Genomic DNA, 20,040 nt, shown 5'->3' with positions numbered 1-20,040 from the left:
TTCTTTGTTGCACAAAGGCATCGTTTCAACCAAAGCCAAACACAGGCGCAACCTGAGCTTGCAGCCAGCCTAGTTTAGCCGACTTCCTTGGAAACATTAGGTCTCAGCCTCCTTAGACAAAAATGGGAATTAAACCAGAGTCCCCTCCTTCCTACTACACGTTTACACATTATACAAGTGATGGACAATAGCACTAGTATCTCAAATTCTCTTTTAGGAAAAAATGTGAGAGATGCTGCTTTTTTCCCAATTAGCCAGCTGAGGTTCTCCCTTCCTGGAAAAATGTCACCAAGATGTCTCAGTACATACTGAGAAGTGTGTCACTAAGTCTGGGACAAAGCTGGACTTATGATACCAGCAGCTGTGAATCCACTTTCAAAGCAAGGGGCTCTTTTCATGTATACATCAGTGTCACTTAGGACATCTTGCTGTCAACAGTACTTTCAACATATCCTCTGTACTCAGCAACAAAGAGGACCTAACGCGATCCTACACAAAGGCCACACTGAGATCACATAATGTGACTGTGCGTATTAATTTATTTGTGCATACAAGGACTATATGTTTGCCAATAACATATCTTAACAGACCGTGCTGTCAAAATCAAAGGCAGCGGGATGATTGAAAGGAAGACTAACTAAAAGAAGTTTTAAGAATAATTACTTGTTTGGAGTGGGGAGAGTGGGTTTTGTTTGTTTGTTTGTTTTAAGTAGGCATGCCACCTTTGCATTGGCTACTCATAAAATGGCATGAGCAAGAGGAAGAAGACAGGAGAAAAAAACCTGAAGGAAAAGCTGAATCACTGCTGTTCCATTTAACAGAAGGGAGGCTCTTGAGTGGCTTGATTGTGAAATCAATGGTGGAAGGAACAATTCAAAGGGTCTCCCATAACCCATCCTAAATGCAGATTTCACCATCCTTAAGATTTGTAGGAAGCAAAAACCATCCCTCTGTGCCATGTCACTACAACACACATCAAGTAGTTTTTAGCAAAATAAATCTGCACAAAGTGTTTCTGGCACACTTTGTTGGACAGAAGCTACACTCATTTCACAAATTACGATCCCAGAAGTTTCATGTCTGTTGCCTCAGATAGGCAAGATTTGATTTGTGCTTTTTCAGAAAGGGACACGGCAAGCAGGGACTCCAGAGATGCACAGACAAGAGAGATGCATGGATTGACACAAGCTGAGGTTAACACAATGGCCAGCATTCACTGATCAGCAAGGTAAACAGTAACATCTCCAGCACTGCAGTAGAGATGGAGCCCCAAGGATACTAACTGACACCTTAGAAAAAGAAACTAATTGTTTGGAACATAATGAAGACGAAAATCTTAGTCAAAGGAAAAACTTGTTAAACTTATAATGCAGCTTTAATGTAAATGTAGATAATATACTTGCTCAATAAGGTGACTGTCACTTAATTAGAATGGCGATTCAATGAACCTCTAATTCTGTATTTACTGATCTTACTGAAGAGCTAATCATGGTCTTGTTAATGCTTTCCCATTTAACTAGCAATTTGCTGTGCATGCTTTAACAACAATCTTGGTTTTTAGCTTTGTTCAAAAGGTGAATAGAAAAGCTTCTAGAATTTCATAGTGATGAAACATTTTTTGTTTCTAGGGGAAAAACCGAACTAGCAGGGAGAAAAACAGAGACACTGAGCTCAGGATGATCGTTACGAAGGTAATACAGCTGAGGAGGTGATTCAATTAATCATTTGTTATACCAGCTTCAGATTCAGCCTGAAGCGAAGAAGCAACACCCAGCCCTTGAGCAGCGGAGCAGTAAGGGGTGCCATGAGATTCCATGCTGCACTTTAGCAAAGCAACACAAAAAAAAATGACTTCAAAAGGAAAGAGGTTTAAGCAGACTGAAAGCCACTTTTATGGCTTCATAGATCCAAATCAAGGCAGTGACTGGTTCAGCTCCTTGGCTGACCCAACCTCAAAGGATTGCCTGTGTTTGTCTGAATTTGTTCACTTCTGTATAATCCAAATTTCTTCTATTCTCTTTAAAGTTTTCTCGCCTTTAAAATATATAATCACTAGACTAATAAACAGTATAAAGCAAAAAATGACTAATAGATTAGTTTGTGATTCAGTGAACAGTTAAATTCAGAGTTCTTGAAAGTGTAGTTTTGCCTTGTACATGCCCAGCACACCTTTTCCTGTACTCCCTGAATAAGCAATTGATATGTCATCAGGGAAATTTGTAACTGGCAATCAATCACAGCGGTTCCAGAGAGGTGAGTGAACAATGATATGAAATTCAGATACTATTATGAACTGCACTATTTTCAACTTTTTGAGTTGCCTGGGTTTTACATTAATGACTTTCAATTTAACAGCGGGGGTTTTTTTTAACAGAAATTTTCATTGTTCATTTAGCACTCATACAATAAGAGACAAAACAGCTCTCAGGAAACTGTGAAAGAAACTCTTCAAATCAAGAAAAAGCACTGAATGTGAGCCTATGTGAACTAAAAACTGTACTTTAGGAATAAAAGTTTCTACTCCTGACAAACTAGAGTAGCTGGTGAAGGTACGTCGCACACTGATCCTACATCATCTTCATGTATTCCCAAATAAATATGTTATCAGAGCTTACAGGAATGCGTTCCATGCTACCATGGTGCCCCTTAACTCCACCTTCAAACATCAAATCATGCCTGTTCTATCAATCCCATGGTACAAACAGCTTATTGTTGGACTAAGTTTATTATGGTCTTCGAAAGCACCTTAATAGGAAGGACCTGAAGCAATTAATGTTTTTGATAAAAGTACTAATGCAAATGTAATCAATAAAAAGCAGATAGAAAATGAGAGATTTTGTGAGATTTTCAACTTTTGCCTTCTATTTTACCGTCAGGCAATACCCACCTCTTCAATGGCACCTGCAGAAATTCTGTGTCCAGCAACATTGATCACATCATCAGCTCGAGACAGGACATACAAATAGCCATCTTCATCCATATAACCTGCATCCATAGTATCATAATATCCCTAGATACCACACAACCAAAAGTGAACTCAGAATCAGTACTAGGAACAGCCGTCCATGTCCCATGAAACTAATAAATGAAAGTGATTGTTTCAAATGAAATACTTTTTTAGTGCCCGACAGATTTAATTCACAAACATTTTTCACTGTTCTTCTGTCATTATATACCATGCAGCTCCCTTTACAGAAAAGGTTTTGTAGTCTTTGTTAAGACAGAACAGAAGAAAATACATAAACCTGGATATTTTCCTACTCTGCTTTCTTTGACCCCTGACAGCCTGGAGAAGGATGTTGCCTGAATCTACACAAGGAAAATGGAATTGTTACAATACAATGAGAGTCATCACATTGCCCCCAAAGATATTCCTGCTTGCTGGATGCAAACAGACATCAGCAGCAGCATGATGGAAGAGCACATAGAAAATAATTCGCCTCATTATTTTGCTCATTTACCTTTTTTGAACAAGGTCTTCCATTTTGGACATGCACATAGGACCAGTCTATATATTTCTATAAGCCAAGGAGGAAGCCAATCTTTGTATAATTCATCTGACCAGGAAACAATTCAGTAAAAAGCCTCTAATGTATCTACATGCACAGCGGTCAAGTGCATATATTGGACTGATAACAGTTAAAATGACTGCATGTCAACAGCAGTAGTGTAATTGAAGCTATGCTAGTCTAAGGTTGAAATGCTTTTATCTTTTATTAGATCAAATGCTGACTTTTAGGTCTGGAAGCTTGAGGTTTACTTCTGATTCAGATGCTAAAAAAAAAAAAACAAAAAACAAAAAACAAACAAAACCAAAACCAACACAAACAAAAAAACAACCAACCAACCGATGAAAACCAACAAAGCCAAAAATACACCACTGTGTGCCCAAACTTTTAAAGTATATCTGAAGAAACTTTTACCTTGAAATGTTTTTAATTCTGTAACACATATATCAAAGATCTTCCACTAAAATAAGATACGATAATTTTTAATGTTATCTAGTTTCAATCTACTGTTACTAAGTTCTGCAGGATTACCAAAAGTTTATATAATTCATCTTGTAATTCTTACTGGGAATTTTTGGAAATACAACTTCTGGAATGTTTCCTGATTTTCCCAAAGGCCTGAGAATGCTCCAGGAGGCAAAGGCAACCTTAAATTAAGAAGAGCAGAGGGAAGTAGTTAGAAACACAGATATAACACATACAACTCATGCTCTCCATTCATACTTTATATTCAGATAAATAATCATATGCTACACAATCAGAAAACACTTCTGTTTAATAATACGCTAATAACACATCAAAAAGAACACATATATTTGTTGTGATCACATGCATATAGCGCTGAACTGTATCTAGACCCGTTTTATATAACATAAACATCTCTCACATTCAGTAAAATAGTGTTTGGTCTAGTAAATACCACATGCTGTATTATGAACATGTTATCAGTGTCCATCTTTCAATCCTTTTCAAGGATTAAGTATCTGTCAGAAATGTGTGGGTATATGCTATGATACAGACAATTTCATTATTATAGGTGTCTCTTTCTCTAACACACATACACACTCACAATGCAAAGACATGAACTGAATTATCAGCCACACAGACCTTCAGTTTCCGTAGAAAGATAATTCAAATTACTTCACTCATGAGAATCTGAATATTTTTTTTTATTATTTTAGCAGTGCATGCTATTATTGGAATTATTGGAGGAATTCTTTGAAAGTGTATTGATGAGTCACTCAGAACTTTCTGAAATAACTGGACTTCTTTTTATTTTTTTAAGAAGTGAAGCTGCTAAGTTTTGAATGGCTTTATTAGCTGAGTTTTCAATGCATACTATACACCCATTCTTCAACCAAAGATATGTGCATGACAAAATATGGGACACTCCACATGCCTATCTGCCAAAAGAAAACAAGCTACAGAAGTCTCAGCTAACAGAGAAGCAGTTGTTTTCTCCCTCAAAGCTCTGATAGGGTTAAACACAGCATACTTGAACTGCCCAAGACACATATTCAGGCACCTCAACACAAGGTTTATGAAGCTCAAATGTAGTAACAACGAGAAAACACGCAAGCAAGGATGTTTATACAGATAAAATCATAAATGCTTCATACAGATTTTGCTACTGCATGTCTGCATTCCTAACAAGCAGATTTTTAGCCAAGGGTATTTTGTTTCCTACTTTGCTAGTGCCCGTATGACACCAAAAGGCAACATCTCCAGCAGTGAAACACCCCTCTGTAGCGTAGCAACACTGATAGAGTTACAAGTCTCCCTGTGATGTTCAGGTCACAAGAAAATGGTGCAACCAACTCAGTGACATTTATTCACCCTGGAGAACAGAAGGTTCTGGGGAGACCTTACTGTGGCCTTTCAGTACTTAAAAGGGGCCTGTAAGCAATACGGGGACAGACATTTTAGCAGGGCCTGTTGTGATAAGACAAGGGGTAATGGCTTTAAACTAAAGGAGAGGAGATTCAGGCCAGACATGAGGGAGATTTTTTTTACAATGAGGGTGGTAAAACACTGGAACATACTGCCCAGAGAGGTGGTAGTTGCCCCATCCCTAGAAAAACTCAAGTCTAGGCTGAACAGGGCTCTGAGCAACCTGATCTAGTTGAAGATGTCCCTGCTCATTGCAGGGGGGTTGGACTAGATAAGCTTTAAAGGTCCCTTCTAACCCAAACTATTTTACGGTTCTACGCTTACATTTACAAAAAGAATAATACTCTCTCTCTCTCTCTCTCTCTCTCTCTCTATCTATATATATATAACCTTAATTATAAATAGTACAAGCTGCATTGAAAAGTCTATATCATCTAGTAATTATTCAAATAGATGATTTTTCACATTCCAGGTCTTCTTCATCTTAATTCAGCTCTATTAGCATAATAGAATACACTACTATAAATATTATAACACTACTTTCTCTGATTGTTCGGGTTCAACACCTCCACATTCTCTGAAAATACAGTCAAGGTAAAGCCAGAAATGCCAAGACACTGCCCGGGCAGTCACCAGGTTCCAGGAGGGCAGCTTGGCCTCTGCCCATCTGGAGGGAATTCATTGGCCTATTTTAAGCCTTCCAAGCTTAGTAAGCATCCCTGTGATACACAAACATGACGTATAGAGTATTTGCCTTGAAAGAAATAAATCAGAAAAACAATATATTGATCCTAGTGTTTGTGTATGCAGGAGTTTAAAAGAAAAATCTCTTGTTTAGATTCAAGAAAAACCGCTAAAGAATGGCAGTTACTATGGTTGTTGCCTGGTTGATAACAGCACAGAAGTTTGTAACTGCCTCAGTCATTGAAAATTTTGCAGTCTGAAACATTCTTGTGATAGGAAAGAAAAACTCATATTGACAAAGTCCTTAATAATTTCTCCACAGCTCTATTAAGTACTTCACAGTCACTACACAAAAGAATCAATTTTACTGCTGAAATCAGAAGAAAAAAAAAAAACATTTTTCTTTCTTTAACTGTAATTGTTTAGAAATCTAAACACATCAGTATGCAACACATCACCAAAAATATAATCCTCCCACCATTTTGGGTTTTGGTTGTTTGGTTGGTTTGTTTGTGGCTTTTGTTTTTAAAAGCAAATTGCAATGATAAGTGCATCCAAAGAGCATATTTCATGAGTCTATGGAATCCATATGCCTGAACTACTGGCTACCGCAGGTATCTCTATAGCGCAATCTGAAAATGTGCCTCCATGACTTTCTGTAAAAGATTACTTGCAGTTAGATGACTTTCTGTAAAAGATTACTTGCAGTTAGGACTCCATTCCATCTATGAAGTAAAAAACTGAATGCTGTCTTCCATGTGTCCATCTTTCAGGCAAAATAATTCCAGAGTAACAGGCACATACAATTCTTCCACGACAGTAAAGTTCTTAACATCATGACTGACTAGAATTTCTAGGTGCTAGGCAAACACAAATAATTAATAAAATTAATAAAGGTAGAATTCAACTTCCCAGAACATAATTACATGTATTGGAATTTTGCCAGGACATTAGGATTAAAATGCCCAGAGCCAAAAACACCTCCATCCCACTGTTGTCAGGGGGAATGCTGCCATGAATTCCAAAGGGAGCAGAATTAGATAATAATCATGTGAAAGGAGCCAGAAGAGAGAAAATCAGATAGAAAATAACAGCAACCTGAAAGCCAACATCTCTTCCTTTCCTCAGCCCCTCCATAAAAATGGAACATCTTTAGATGTTGGGTTTGGGTCTGGGTTTATGTTTCCCTAGGAAACATAACACACACACCTATAAAAGTTCTGTGTTTAAAACCTGCTGTCTCTTTGTCCAAACATTGAGTTGATACTCAAGGCCTTTTGGGGTTATTTTTATCAAGTTGATATATTACCAAAAAATGCCGGCTATACATAAGTGAGTATGACTGACCCAGACATGATCCTGCTTTCCTTTCACAAGCAACAGGAGCACAGAAGACCAAGACAGAAGGAGGTAGACTCCTTCATCACCATTTCCACAATTTATAAAAAGGTTGCTTTGCTTGGTTTCCTTTTGGGAGGTATTTGCTTTATTTCTCTAGTTTCTCTCCCATCCTGCACACCAAGCCGCAAACCAGCCGGTGTTGAGCCTTTGCATCTGCTATCAGTTTAAACATAAGCCCTCCCTTATGCTATTCTTGCTTGGGTTTTTTATATGGTCCTAACTCTGGCAGCGTCCTCCATCTCATCATTGCTTCTTCCTTCTGGACAGTCAGGAGCTTCAACAGATACAAATTTAAGACAAGTTTGCCAGTTTTTTCTGAAATACAAATGTGTTACCAGCTACACTGGATCAGGCTAACTACACCCAAGTCATTCCATTTAACTAGCAAAGAATAGGCGCAGATTCAAACCCAGGCAAGGTTTAAGTCAAAAACCTACACTGAGCTGAATCAATGCACCTGAAATTGAGAAAAGTTTACCTTTGGATTTCAAACTTCAAAAAACATGTATAAGTGTGAACTGTGATCTCAGTCATGCCAATTTTTCACCAGTGGAGCAACAGCAGTACCAATGATGCTATTCTCCATTTACTCCAAATAAATTAAGGTGACAATTGCAGGAATACAGATCCAGGCCCGTTTCTCATTTCAAGGTTGGATACATTTAGAACAGCATCAGGAAAACCAGGTAAACTCTGTAAATTAATCATATCCATTATACAGGTTCAATTTTACAAAGATCCGCTCTGGCTACATTTTACAAAGATAAGAAGGAAATTTCAGTATAAAGTGGAGAATCTAAAACAGATTACATGAGCTTGGCAGCTCATCTAGCTTGCAGTAAAACTCTGAACTGCTTTCACAGTAACTGTTGTCTGCTGGAGAATTTTAAACACCAACTATTATCTTTTTTTAAGCATTCTTTTACAGTTCATTTATTTTTTCATACATTGGTGGCTGACCTTACACAGAACAGCCCACCTTTAGCTTAGCTCAAGAAAATCTGAGTCTGTGTGTCACGTCCTTTCAGGACGCCACTCATCACAATGATGTAAGATTCCTTGTTGACAGAACAAAGCAATTATATACACAGCACTCAAAAGATAATTTACAGAGAAAAGCAGATTTTGGAAAGTACGAATGAAAGTGAAAAACTTTCATGCTACCTTGCTGAGTTTCAGAAAAGACACCCCTTTATTTTATGGCAGACAATGGTACTCACAAGCTGTTCATTACAGCCAGTCAAAGCAAGTACAAACCATTGTTAAATGAGTTCAGGTTTGTGAATGGAGCTCAATCATCTCGACTGGCAGCTATATTATTACCCAGCATTTATGTAGTGCTGCACATAAACATCGCTCTTAAAATTTTTGATTGCAAGTTCAAAAGTCATCTGGAATCTAGAAGCTTTTTCAGACACAAGGAACAACAGTAATGGAAAAACGGGGGAGAAGGCACAAGAGAAGAGAGAGCATCTCAAACAGCCACCTGTCTGCACCAAATATTCATTCAATTAGCTGAAAGAGGTCCCACAGGTAGTTGCCTTCAGTGTGGATTTTGCAGAAAAATAAATCTATAGTTTAGTGAGGAAGAGAGAAAGCATCAAAAACTAGCAAAAGTGCTTGGAAAAGGTTAAAAGTAAAGAAAGTTCAAATGCTACTCACATGTACATAGCCAGGAATCTGTTAGAAAACCCACCTTTGGCCAAACTGCTCCCGCATCAAAAGCCCTACTCATTCTTTTATTTGTAAAGGGAAAAGACAAAGCTGACAAAAAACATGTGGGAGGCTGGCAGAGACAGAAATCTTTTGCACAGATTCATCATGATCATCTAATCTGACTTCCCTTATAACACCGTTTAAAGGACATAATCTACTAAATCTTGTCTCAAGCCTGCGACTTTTGGTTAAACGACACTGTGTCTTTAAGATAGATATTCAGATTTGACCTAGAGGTGTCAAGGAAAACCATCATATTCTCAAGAATTTGTTCCAATGGTTTTAATATTCACTGCTAAAATTATGTGTTTTACTTCTCATTTGAGTATATCCAGCTTCAGCTTCCAATCTCTTCATGCTGAATTAAACAGCAGCCTCTCAGAGATGTCTTTGTCCTGTGGGTATTTCCTGACCTTGATAAAGTCATCACTTAACTGATCTTGGATAAACTATATACCACAAGATAACTGTAAGTTTCTTCAAGGCAAGTTTTCCAGCACTCAAGTCACTCTCATTCATATTTTCTTCCAAACCCAGCCAGTTTCTCAATAGCCTTTTGAAATATGGACATAAGAACTGACCATAATGCATTAACCGTTTTACTACCATCATATCCACAGATAATAAAAATAGCTCCATTCCAGTTTCCCTACTGAATAAAAAGGGATCATATTGCCTGCTTAGTTACACTAGCAGCTACATTTCATTCAAAGATCTTGCGTTTTCAGAGGTTTATCCACTGCAACATCAAAAGCTCCTTTGAAAGTGCTGCTTTTTAGAGTACTGTCCTTCATCTTCTAAGTCTAGCAAATTTTCAGTGTTCCTAGGTATATGACCTTTACTGACAATAACATATTGCAAGTGGTCTATGCAGGATCACACACTTTCTTTACACTGTTCTACAAGCAACAGTCTTCTCCCTCCAGCAATCTTCTTGAGGGCAACCACTCAGATGGGTCTGCAACTGGCCCTCTATTAGGCTGACTTTAATCTTCTGCTAGCTTATGTCATTTTTTTATTTATTTTCCTCTATTTTAAAAATCAACACCACTTGTAAGATGGTAAAGCACATCATTAAAATGACAAAAAATAAAAACAACTCAAGCAATGGAGATACAGCTTAATCCCCTTCAGACATTGTCAACCATCACATATGAGAGAGACATTTCTTAGAGTGTCTAAATACAAAACTGAGTTTCCCACTGCACTGGAATTTAAATGGGATTTCTCTTTGCCAATGCTCCTTATGAGAACGGACAGATCTGAAAATTCTGATGGCTAATCATGATTACATACACACACATACACATATTTTCAATCGTGTATTAATTACAGGCAGGTCAGCACAATGCAAGCAGAAGTGTGTCACCAAATCAGACTGGTCTTGCTAATGGAAATGGAGGTCACTGCTGCTATCACTTTCACTTCAGAATAAGTCCTTGGTTAATTATCTTTCATGTTCAAAGATTCTAGCTCAAAAAAAAAGTAAATTCAGAAACAATTCATACAAGACCACCCCCATAGGCTGCAGTCATCTTTATTTTCCCTTCATCATCAACATTGTGACACTGTATTTGATTACTTTATCCTGAAAGACTTGTGAAATCAAAAAGATTATTGCATTGTCCAGATAAATTAGCCTGGATGAGAGTTCTTGTGAGCAAAAATCTTTCCAAAGGGCATAGACAAAAAAAAAAAAAAAACACACCAACACACCAGGTGTCAGTTGGCAGATGAGTAAAGAAAAGAGTGTACTTGGGGCAGAAAGATGGAGTAACTACCCTATTGCAATGATATTTTAAATACTATACTTATTAGCACTGCAGACCTCAAGCAGCTCCCAAAAATCTTTACCAGGAGTTAGACTGGGATAGAAATAACCAAAAGCAGCAGCAAATCACTTCTGCACAGCCGGTATTGTAGGCAGTGTGTGGCCACTCTCCTCTCCAAGAAAGAACTGAAGGCTATTTCTCAACTCACATGCACTGCAGATAAAACAAATACGTGCTTTTTTCTAAAACGGTAGCTACACCATATTTTGCTGCTGAGTGTATGACAAGAGTAATAGTCAAAACTACCCTGACTCCCACATTTTCTTGTAGCAGCATGGGGACATGTCCCTGGGACGAGAAACAAACCCTGCTTGTGACAAGGATCATCCCCACTATTTTTGAGGGGTCTTTACTGAAAACCAGCCCTAATAAAAAATGAAAAGTTTTATAGCTAAGTAGCTGCTTAGCTGAAAGAAGATAGAAAATGTGATGCCTTAACCTAACAAACATAGATTTTTATGACTAAAAAATGACTAAACACTGCAGCAAATTGTCATTTACCAGAATGAAACCTGGAACAAAATGTTAAGGCACTGTGAACCATATATCCTAAAACTAATTTCTGTTAATTTCTCTCCACAGATTCAAATGTTAGAAGTGTTAAAAAAAAAACAAAAAAAAAAAACAAAACCAAAACATAACGGGCCTCCTAAAGCTCATCAATACCTTTGCCTTATTTTCATTTTTCTGTTTGAGTTTTTGTGGTTTTAGGGTTTTTTATGGGGTGTTTGTTAAGCTGCAGAATGAATTTTAAGAGATCCTATTATTTCAAAATATTAAGTCAGAAAATAGATTGGAAGAGAAAGAGGGGTGATATTTAACCTCTCTCAGAATCACTTTCATAGTGACTATTTTAATGACACCATGTAATTTCTTCCCCAATACTCTCCTCTCTATATCAGAGTGGATATTACAATAAATATGGACATGATAAAATAATAGCGTCCCTGTCCCACTACTCTTTCTTGAATGATCTAATGCAAGAAAACCAACCAACCAACACAAAAAAAAACAAAACAAACAAAAAACCACAACCAACCAACAAAAAATTCCCCCTTTTCTCCCTATCAATTTCTTTGACTGCAACAAAAGTCATGCTGGGCAAGATAAAACAAAACAAACAACAACAACAACCAATCAATACATAAACACTTTGGTAATGCCTTAAGATTAATGCCTAAATGTGAGGCCACAGTAGGAAAGAAAAATTCTGGCTTTAAGAGTTTGACAACCCAAGCAGGATCTTCTAATATGGCAATATCCACTCCTGAGAGGCACTTAAAGATAGTAATGACTCAGAAATGCATGCACACATCTGTCAAGATTACCCCTTAGTAGATCTAATTCAGCTTGTTTGGCAGAGTTGCTAGGGATGGAGTTAATTTCACTTCACTTTTGCAAGAAAACGCTGAGCACATGCCCCAGGCTGTAATATCTGTGGCACTCCTGCAGTCACTGGAAAGAGATGAGCACATCTGGAAGGTGATATATTCCATTCTAGCTGAATGTCTAAGACCGCTAGGATCAATTTTCTTACAAAACACCTTTCTCTGTCTCTGTTGATTACAAGCCTACATTTTATTATGGCATCAGGCACTACGGAGGTGAGAGCTTTGGAAGACAGCCCTCCACTCTGACGTGGATCACTGATACCGGAAAGCAGTCTGCTAAAGGCTGAAGCAATTTTAATTATTCATATTTGGCAATGGAATGAATGCACAATCTCACATGTGCCACAGGAAAACTTCGACTAACTATGAGTCCGTTGATTCAGGGGAGATCGCGTGAGCCAGTGTGTCTTGGTGGCTTAGCCTGAGATGCTGAAAATAAGTCAGGGAATAGACTTAATCCTGAAAACAAATGTCTGTGTCACATGGTACAATAACTTAATGTGAAACTATCTTATTCTCCACGGCGGTCTGGTTACATGAGATCAGTAGTACAGCTGAGCAGAAAACCTTCGCACCTTGGCAGCCCTGACTCCCAGGCAGCCAGTTCACAGTTTCAGGGCTGGACATCTGCAGCTCGCTCCAGTGCCTGCAGCTCTCGCGTGTCTCATCTCCAGCTCACATGGCCACTGTCTCAAACCTCAACTAACTTCTCTCTTTAACAACTCATCAAAGTTGGTACATCTGTTCAAACACTTCGACTTTTGATAGAATTTCAATTCACTGAAAGTTAATGCTAATCTTTATATTTTCTTCCATTCATCTAAGCATGCAGTGAAGACTCCGAGTCACCACAACTCTCCTAAATTTACCACAAAAGTGGATCATATAATCATACATAGTTTCGGTTAGAAGGGACCTTCAAAGGCCCTTTAGTCCAACCGCCCTGCAATGGGCAGGGACATCTTCAACTAGATCAGGTTGTTCAGAGCCCCGTCCAGCCTGGCCTTGAACGTCTTCTGGGATGGGGCATCTACCACCTCTCTGTTTTACCATCTTAATTGTAAAAAATTCTTTCTCATCTCTAGAGTTCATTTCTTCTGGGACTTGTATTTATGGGCAGATAGGAAGTGTTCAGAACTGAAGTACTTTATGTGACTGAAAACAGAGGTGGTTATAGCTAACACACTAATCACAATGTAGGTATCTGTCTTCGAAAAATGCCATTTGCCTAAAAGCCTGTGGAACGTCCAGTGTACAGAGCTGATGTGGGCGGTGGGGAGCTATCGAGCTTTACAGAAGGAAAGGTTCTGCCAGAAGGTAAGATAAGAAAAATGTAATTGATGTTCACAGTGTTATCTAAAAAGAGGCCTCTATCTCAGAAAAGGTGCTAAGAAAGGTGTACTTTCAGAAAGAATATTATAGCTTATGGAACTCATCTGATAGGAGTCTGGTAAATGGTACTAAAATCACCTATATGATTAACAGCAGGGTTTCTTTCTGTCTTTCTTTCTGTCTTTCTGACTTTTTTTCTGGAGTCTTTTCTGTATGTATTTTGTCTAAGTACTACCACAGCTGAACAGTTTGTTTCAAGCAAAGCACATGCAGAGACATCTTGCTGTTTTTACAGAGATCAGAAAACACACATTCTCCCTCTAGGAATGTGCATTGCTTCAGATTAGGAGATAGTGAAAGAGGAGGTTGCATCACACCAGTAAATCAAAGCATGTAAATCTGTACTGCTGTACTGTTTCACTAAACCAAAATACAAAGTAGTGAAGAGAATGATTCAGGATCTTGCACATATATCACAACAGGAAGGCTTCATCCTGTGCCAACAGGCTTATAATTAAGAAAATGGTAAACCTTGCTGTAGTCTAAGAAAAAAAAAAAAACAAACAGCAATCCACACTCACAGAATTTCATTTGCAATTTTTCAGCATTAATGGACATAAACATGTCTGGCAGTTTGGCATCAGTATCAGAGACAGCCATGCTTTCAACCCTCGTTACTTCAATTATTCCTATATAAAAAAACTTTAGTCAAAAGACAACACATGTAGGAACCTTCTCATAACTGTAAGATATTTAGTTTGCTTACTTTACCACAATATTTCCCAAAGTATTTGCCTTCACTGGTTCCTTATTTTCATCCAGAATCATCACTGTAAAAAAATGTAATATAGGAAGAGAACTGTTAAGTAGTGTATTTTTAGATGGAAGACATTGTCTTCATGAATATCAACTTATGTCACACTTCAGAATGGAAATACACCAAGCAACAAAAGGAATTAAGTAATTTGGGAGTTCCAAACTGGATAATCTCTTGACTTTATTAACATTCAGCCTTAAGTACAAAAAGTCTTAAATAATTCTTCTTCTTTGGGAGCAGAAATAGCACAACGACCCAAAAGGCAAAAATATAGAACTGAAAATTAAAAGACACCTTTAAACTGGAAAACGTAAACTTCCAAATAGCAAAGGGCCCTTCAGATACATGACAAATACAAGAAAAAGTGTGCAGGTAATATGAGCAAGAAATAACAACTAAGATTACTGGAGGCTAACCGAGTTAATGAGAGAAATACTATTAGCAGTAAACAGTGTGTTTGGTTTGCAAAGGCTCTCAGGAGAACGAGAAGATCCTCCCCAGCTGACAAGGCTTATTCTAATCTAGCACAAAGAGTTAAAGTAACTCGTGAACTACCCAAAGCCGCACAGCGGGGTAATTCTAGAGTACAGCGAAGAATCCAGACGTCCCAACAGAAACCTTTTCCCTGGGTGACAATGGCCCATCACCTTCAGGGAAAGCACCATACCCTGGTGCTGGGCTTTCTGAGGAACAAAGCCTGGAACAGCCTCTCCTGTGCTGTCATCTGGGAAATTTGCTACAACCACCCATTCTATCTGAAGGTGTGGGCATAAGGAATGAATGGCAGGTATCAACTTGGCCTGTGATAAATGGAATTAAAGAAAGTGAAATGACATAACCACGAAAAAACAGGGAAGGAAGGTTTTGACAGGCTGACATGGATTTAAACACGTGCTTTTTGAAGCCTGCCCAAGCCAAGAAAGCAATGTTCAGCTGGATCTAAATTACTACAAATAATCTTACATTCTGTATTAAAAAGTTCCAGAGGAAATGGGGAAAAGAGGATGACAGACTTCTGACTAAAACCCTGCTAAGTCTCTTACATGTAATATCACATCCTCCCTATCCAAAGAATGCCAACATCTGTAATTTACTATTTCTGGCTGAAGCCACTCCTTCAGAGAATGGTAATTTTTAAGTAATGGAAGAACCTGCTGAGAGCCATGGCTCAGCACATAGACACAAGCAAGTACACAATGACAGTTTTACAAATCAGTGACTTGGAAGGAGTAACTGGAATAGGAAATCAAAACAACGAATAGGCACATAGAAGGCACTTCTGAAAAACAGCAAGAACGGCATAAATAAATCCATTTATAATCTTCAAACATATTTTTTCTTACATATTTTTAGAAGGTGTGAGAACGTATTATCGTTAGATTTGGAGAATTTAGGCTTAGAACGCACAATGAAAAAGACCCACTTACATGTAGCTTTTAATGTTTTTTTTTTCCTTTTTCTTCCATATTTTCATTATAGTAAAGTAAAATCTAATCAGTTTATTATAATGATTTTATCAAGGTAGCAATTCCAGCATTTATTCTCCTCTTTGCAAACAGTGTACTTCAATGTACAAAAATTTAGGGAAGGAAGATATTAAACTGCTCACTCCTGAATTACTGAAGAACTGACTTAATTCTTCAAAATGTGGGACTGGCTTCAGTTTGAAAAAATGGAATGAAATTATCTGGAAAGGGTTCAAGTAGATCAAAGGGAAAGCTCAATATAATGTCTGACTTAAGGCAACAGAGCTAGAAATTAATATGATATCTTGATTCACTTTTAAATGCAGTTTATGCCACTGCACTTCAATGACATGTCTAAGTACTGCTTTTATTCTTTATATTCTAAAAATCAGCAAAGAAATAAGTTTATTTTAGCAACACTGTGACAGGGAAGAATTTGGCTATATTAAAAAAAAAAAAGTAGGTTTTAACTTTCTATTTATAGCACAGCATAAATACAACAATTTTAATTAATGTAGCAACAGCAGCAAAACAACATCAAAACAGAACTGGGTGACAGCAAGAGAGTGGCCAGTACAGAACAATTTCAAGATCCACTATTTTATGAATGGCTGCATTACAGGCCACAATTGGCCTCAAACCAAAGACTGAAAGGTGTAAAGTTTTTTCATGAATCTTCAGTCAGTTTGAGTGCTTATTGTATGTTTCCCTTTTAAGTCATGCTAAACATATTTCCTTCATTCTATTTGAATACATTCTCTACTTATGCTAGGCCAAATGTTCCAAAAAAAGTTGTAGGAAATTTTTATATTCTTGCTACTCGTACTTTTTTCTAGGCCTGTCTATCATGTGTGATGCAATTACATGCTTTCACTCTTCCCTATTTATTACAATTCTGGACAAACTTCACGGCTTTGTCTTAACATTGTTTTTGAGCTATTGCTTGTCTTCTTGCCATGATTGTAAATACCAAAACCAGAGCTGCTGAAAATATTTATTTTCTTTCATATTCATTTCCACGTGTAAGTATTAGAAGAAAAAACAGCTCAGCTCTTTCTGCCCCGTGATATGAGAGCTTTTCCTGAAAAGGGTTTGATCTTTAATGTAATTATTTTTCAAACTTCAAGTATTTCCTGAAAACTGTGTCAAAATCAGGGTTCCCAGGTATGAAAATATTTTTGCATACTTAATTCTGTGGCTGCATCCTCTGCATGCAAATACCTTCCAGACAAGGGGTGCTCTTCCTTTTAATGTTGGTCCATAGCCTATCATTTCTCCCAGATGGAAATAAAAATGCTCCACAAGCACTGAAAGATAAGGTGCTGAACAACTGGCTCAAATATGAGCCCATATACCATAAAACTGACTTTGATTTTCTTTAAAAAAATATAAGATGAGTTCAAATGGAAGATTTACATCCTTGCCAAGCTGTTTCCTAGCTCACTATGATGTATTTGTGGAAAACACAGACCTCAGTAAGAATTTTCTTTATATGCTTCAGCATAGTTCTCATGAAAATTGTAGGGCCAAAATAAAATCCAATCAATCTAATCAATGTGTCCCTGAGACACAATTATTTCATTTAGATATCCAAAACCAAAATTATTTAGGCTCTGAAAACTGAAAACACAGCTATAACAGAACAAAGTGCAAGTTATAGCAATTATTTGCCTAGTTACCATTCCCTTTTTGCTGACAGTTATTACTAACATTTTTCTTCCTGATTTGCCAATACAAATTTTACAGCTGCTCTTATTTAAAACAGCGCAACTGTAGATAAAGCCTTCAAGCACAGTATTTTTTTTGTAACTTTGCTAAGTCCAGTGCAGAAGTATGTACCAGCCCTTTCATATAATAAAGGCAGGAGTAGTTTATCAATTTTCTTGAACACAATTCTGAATTTTCTTATTCAGACTCACATTCCACAACACAGAAAAAAAAAACAGCTTCCTGTTACCAGAAGGGGGACAGTAAGACTGTAATTTGTTTTCCCTTTGAGATACAAAAATTAAAGAGCACTTACTCAGGAATGTAAGCAATAAACTTTTCTAGGAGAATGTTTAGCAGAGTCTTACCATTGTATCCTGGCACTGGTTTTCCTGCCTGTCCAGGTGGAGGTGTCGTAGAGTTCCCCAAACCAATACAAGAAGCGGTAATTGCAGAACCAGATTCTGTTAAGAGAACACAGATATTGTCAGTTAAGATTGTTCTTAGTGTCATAAAGTATTTATTGGTTCCAAGTTTTGCTTCTAGTTCAGCACATCAAAATAATACAGTAAAATAAAAATCCCAGACTAACAATGGAAGATCTAGAATTCAGGAGCTTTTATGTTTTTTTCTAATTAAAGTTCATTACAGAAATTTGCATTATTCAAAAGGCAACTTTTTCCACTCCACATAAGACAGTCAGATTCTGCATTACACCTGTAACCTATTCTGCTGTGGGTATAAGCTTACACAACACCAGTAAGAAATCACCTACAGCAAAGCCATTAAATACTTTGTAGGGTACTTCAGGGGTTATTTCACAAGCCAATATACTCAGGAAGCATAAATTCCAAGAGAAAAAAAAAAAAAAGAAAAAATAATCAGTCCATTCTTGATTATCTTTCCCCTGTAAAGGAATATCAAAGTGTCTGTTGTTCTACTTTGGAGCTACACATTCAGAGGTTTAGAAGGTGAACATATGCCAAATGTCCGTGAAAATATTGGTCAGAAAAATCAGAGAAGAGATGAACTGGGAACTGAAAGATCTTCCTTGAATTGGGAATTGACAGATATTTCTAATCAAGACCTCTCAATCAAAAAAAACCTGAGGGGAGAGGAAGAATCTGAAATTTCTGAAAATTATTTGGATTTGCCTCTCTAATATGCTGCTAATAAAAACAACATAAACTAGAAAGGAAACTTCATCATAGTAATTTATCTGTATTTGTGCCTGCTTTTTGAACAACAGTGAATAAGACAATGAATTTCCAATTATCGTAACCAAGAATCACAAGTTCTAAAACTTTGTGAATAGGTGTTTATAATTGCTGCTATTTCTTCTATTGTCTTCTCAACTACCAGTGGATACATCATTGTCTTATTTACCCAGTGCTCTGATCTCCAAGTGGTATATTAAGTTCCCATGTGTCAGTAAGACTTTTTATATACATGGAAAAAAATGTGCTTTTTTTGGTTCTTGGACCAGATATTAATTCAGAGATGGAATCCCAAAAGCATTTGTTCTTTGTGTTAGGTTAACAGTTTCTGAATACTAAAGATTCCCTTACAATGTAGAAGCACAAAGGAGAGCCGTCAAAGGATAACATGAATCTTTGTGATGTACATTTCTTGGGAAATCAATGCATATCTGCCAAACGGGATGCTGGATTGAAATATCAATTTCACAAACCTACTGGGAAAATGTAACTCCTTTCCAGGACAGCACGTCTTATGACAGAAAAAAAAAAGTGGTTTGATTTGGAAGTGGAATTCCTTTCAAAATCCTGCTGAAAATAAATCAGTAGTGTTCAGAAGAATACAGAAAAATAAGTACTGATGATAAATTTTCTTTAGCAATTATGTGTAATACAAGTACTGTGTGGCCCTTCAATATATGTCCAATAGATAAAGGTGATCAAGAATCTTTGGTTTCAATTAAGGTTGGTTTCTTTACAATTCAAGTTAAGACCTATATGCAAGTAGCAAGACCCTGGTCTGAAAGTTAAAACAGCAACAGTTTGAAGAAAGACAACTCTTGTCAAATGGATGTTGTACAGAGTGTTTCAAAAGGATGGGCCTAGTTTGGAATCACTATATCTTTGAAATTGAGTCCATCCTTTTGAAACACCCTGTATTCCACCTACTCCTTACATCAGGTTTCTGAATGTACAGACAGGCATCCCTTATCTGATACTCACTTGTTTATAGTTGCAGATTCTCTGAGATTAATGCACAGCATCTAGACAGATTCCCAACGCTGAAGTTTTTAGGAACTTGCATATTTTTAACATAAGG

At 37.3% G+C, this 20,040-nt stretch overlaps 1 protein-coding gene across 3 annotated transcripts in view; it reads right to left on the bottom strand.

The window, feature by feature from the left end:
- Nucleotides 1-20,040, bottom strand: part of ACSS3 (acyl-CoA synthetase short chain family member 3) — an 82,869-nt gene that overhangs the window by 1,859 nt on the left and 60,970 nt on the right. For all 3 annotated transcript variants that reach the window (XM_065861119.2, XM_065861128.2, XM_065861111.2), the window contains 4 exons: nucleotides 18,114-18,209; nucleotides 14,522-14,585; nucleotides 4,075-4,156; nucleotides 2,888-3,010 (listed from right to left, as the gene is read on the bottom strand). In XM_065861119.2, the coding sequence (XP_065717191.1) occupies nucleotides 2,888-3,010; nucleotides 4,075-4,156; nucleotides 14,522-14,585; nucleotides 18,114-18,209 (365 nt within the window). The remainder of the gene's footprint in view (nucleotides 1-2,887; nucleotides 3,011-4,074; nucleotides 4,157-14,521; nucleotides 14,586-18,113; nucleotides 18,210-20,040) is intronic.

This window comes from Patagioenas fasciata, chromosome 1 (assembly GCF_037038585.1).
Source record: "Patagioenas fasciata isolate bPatFas1 chromosome 1, bPatFas1.hap1, whole genome shotgun sequence".
Classification (NCBI taxonomy): Eukaryota; Metazoa; Chordata; class Aves; order Columbiformes; family Columbidae; genus Patagioenas; species Patagioenas fasciata.
This window is presented reverse-complemented; position numbering and strand designations above follow the sequence as displayed.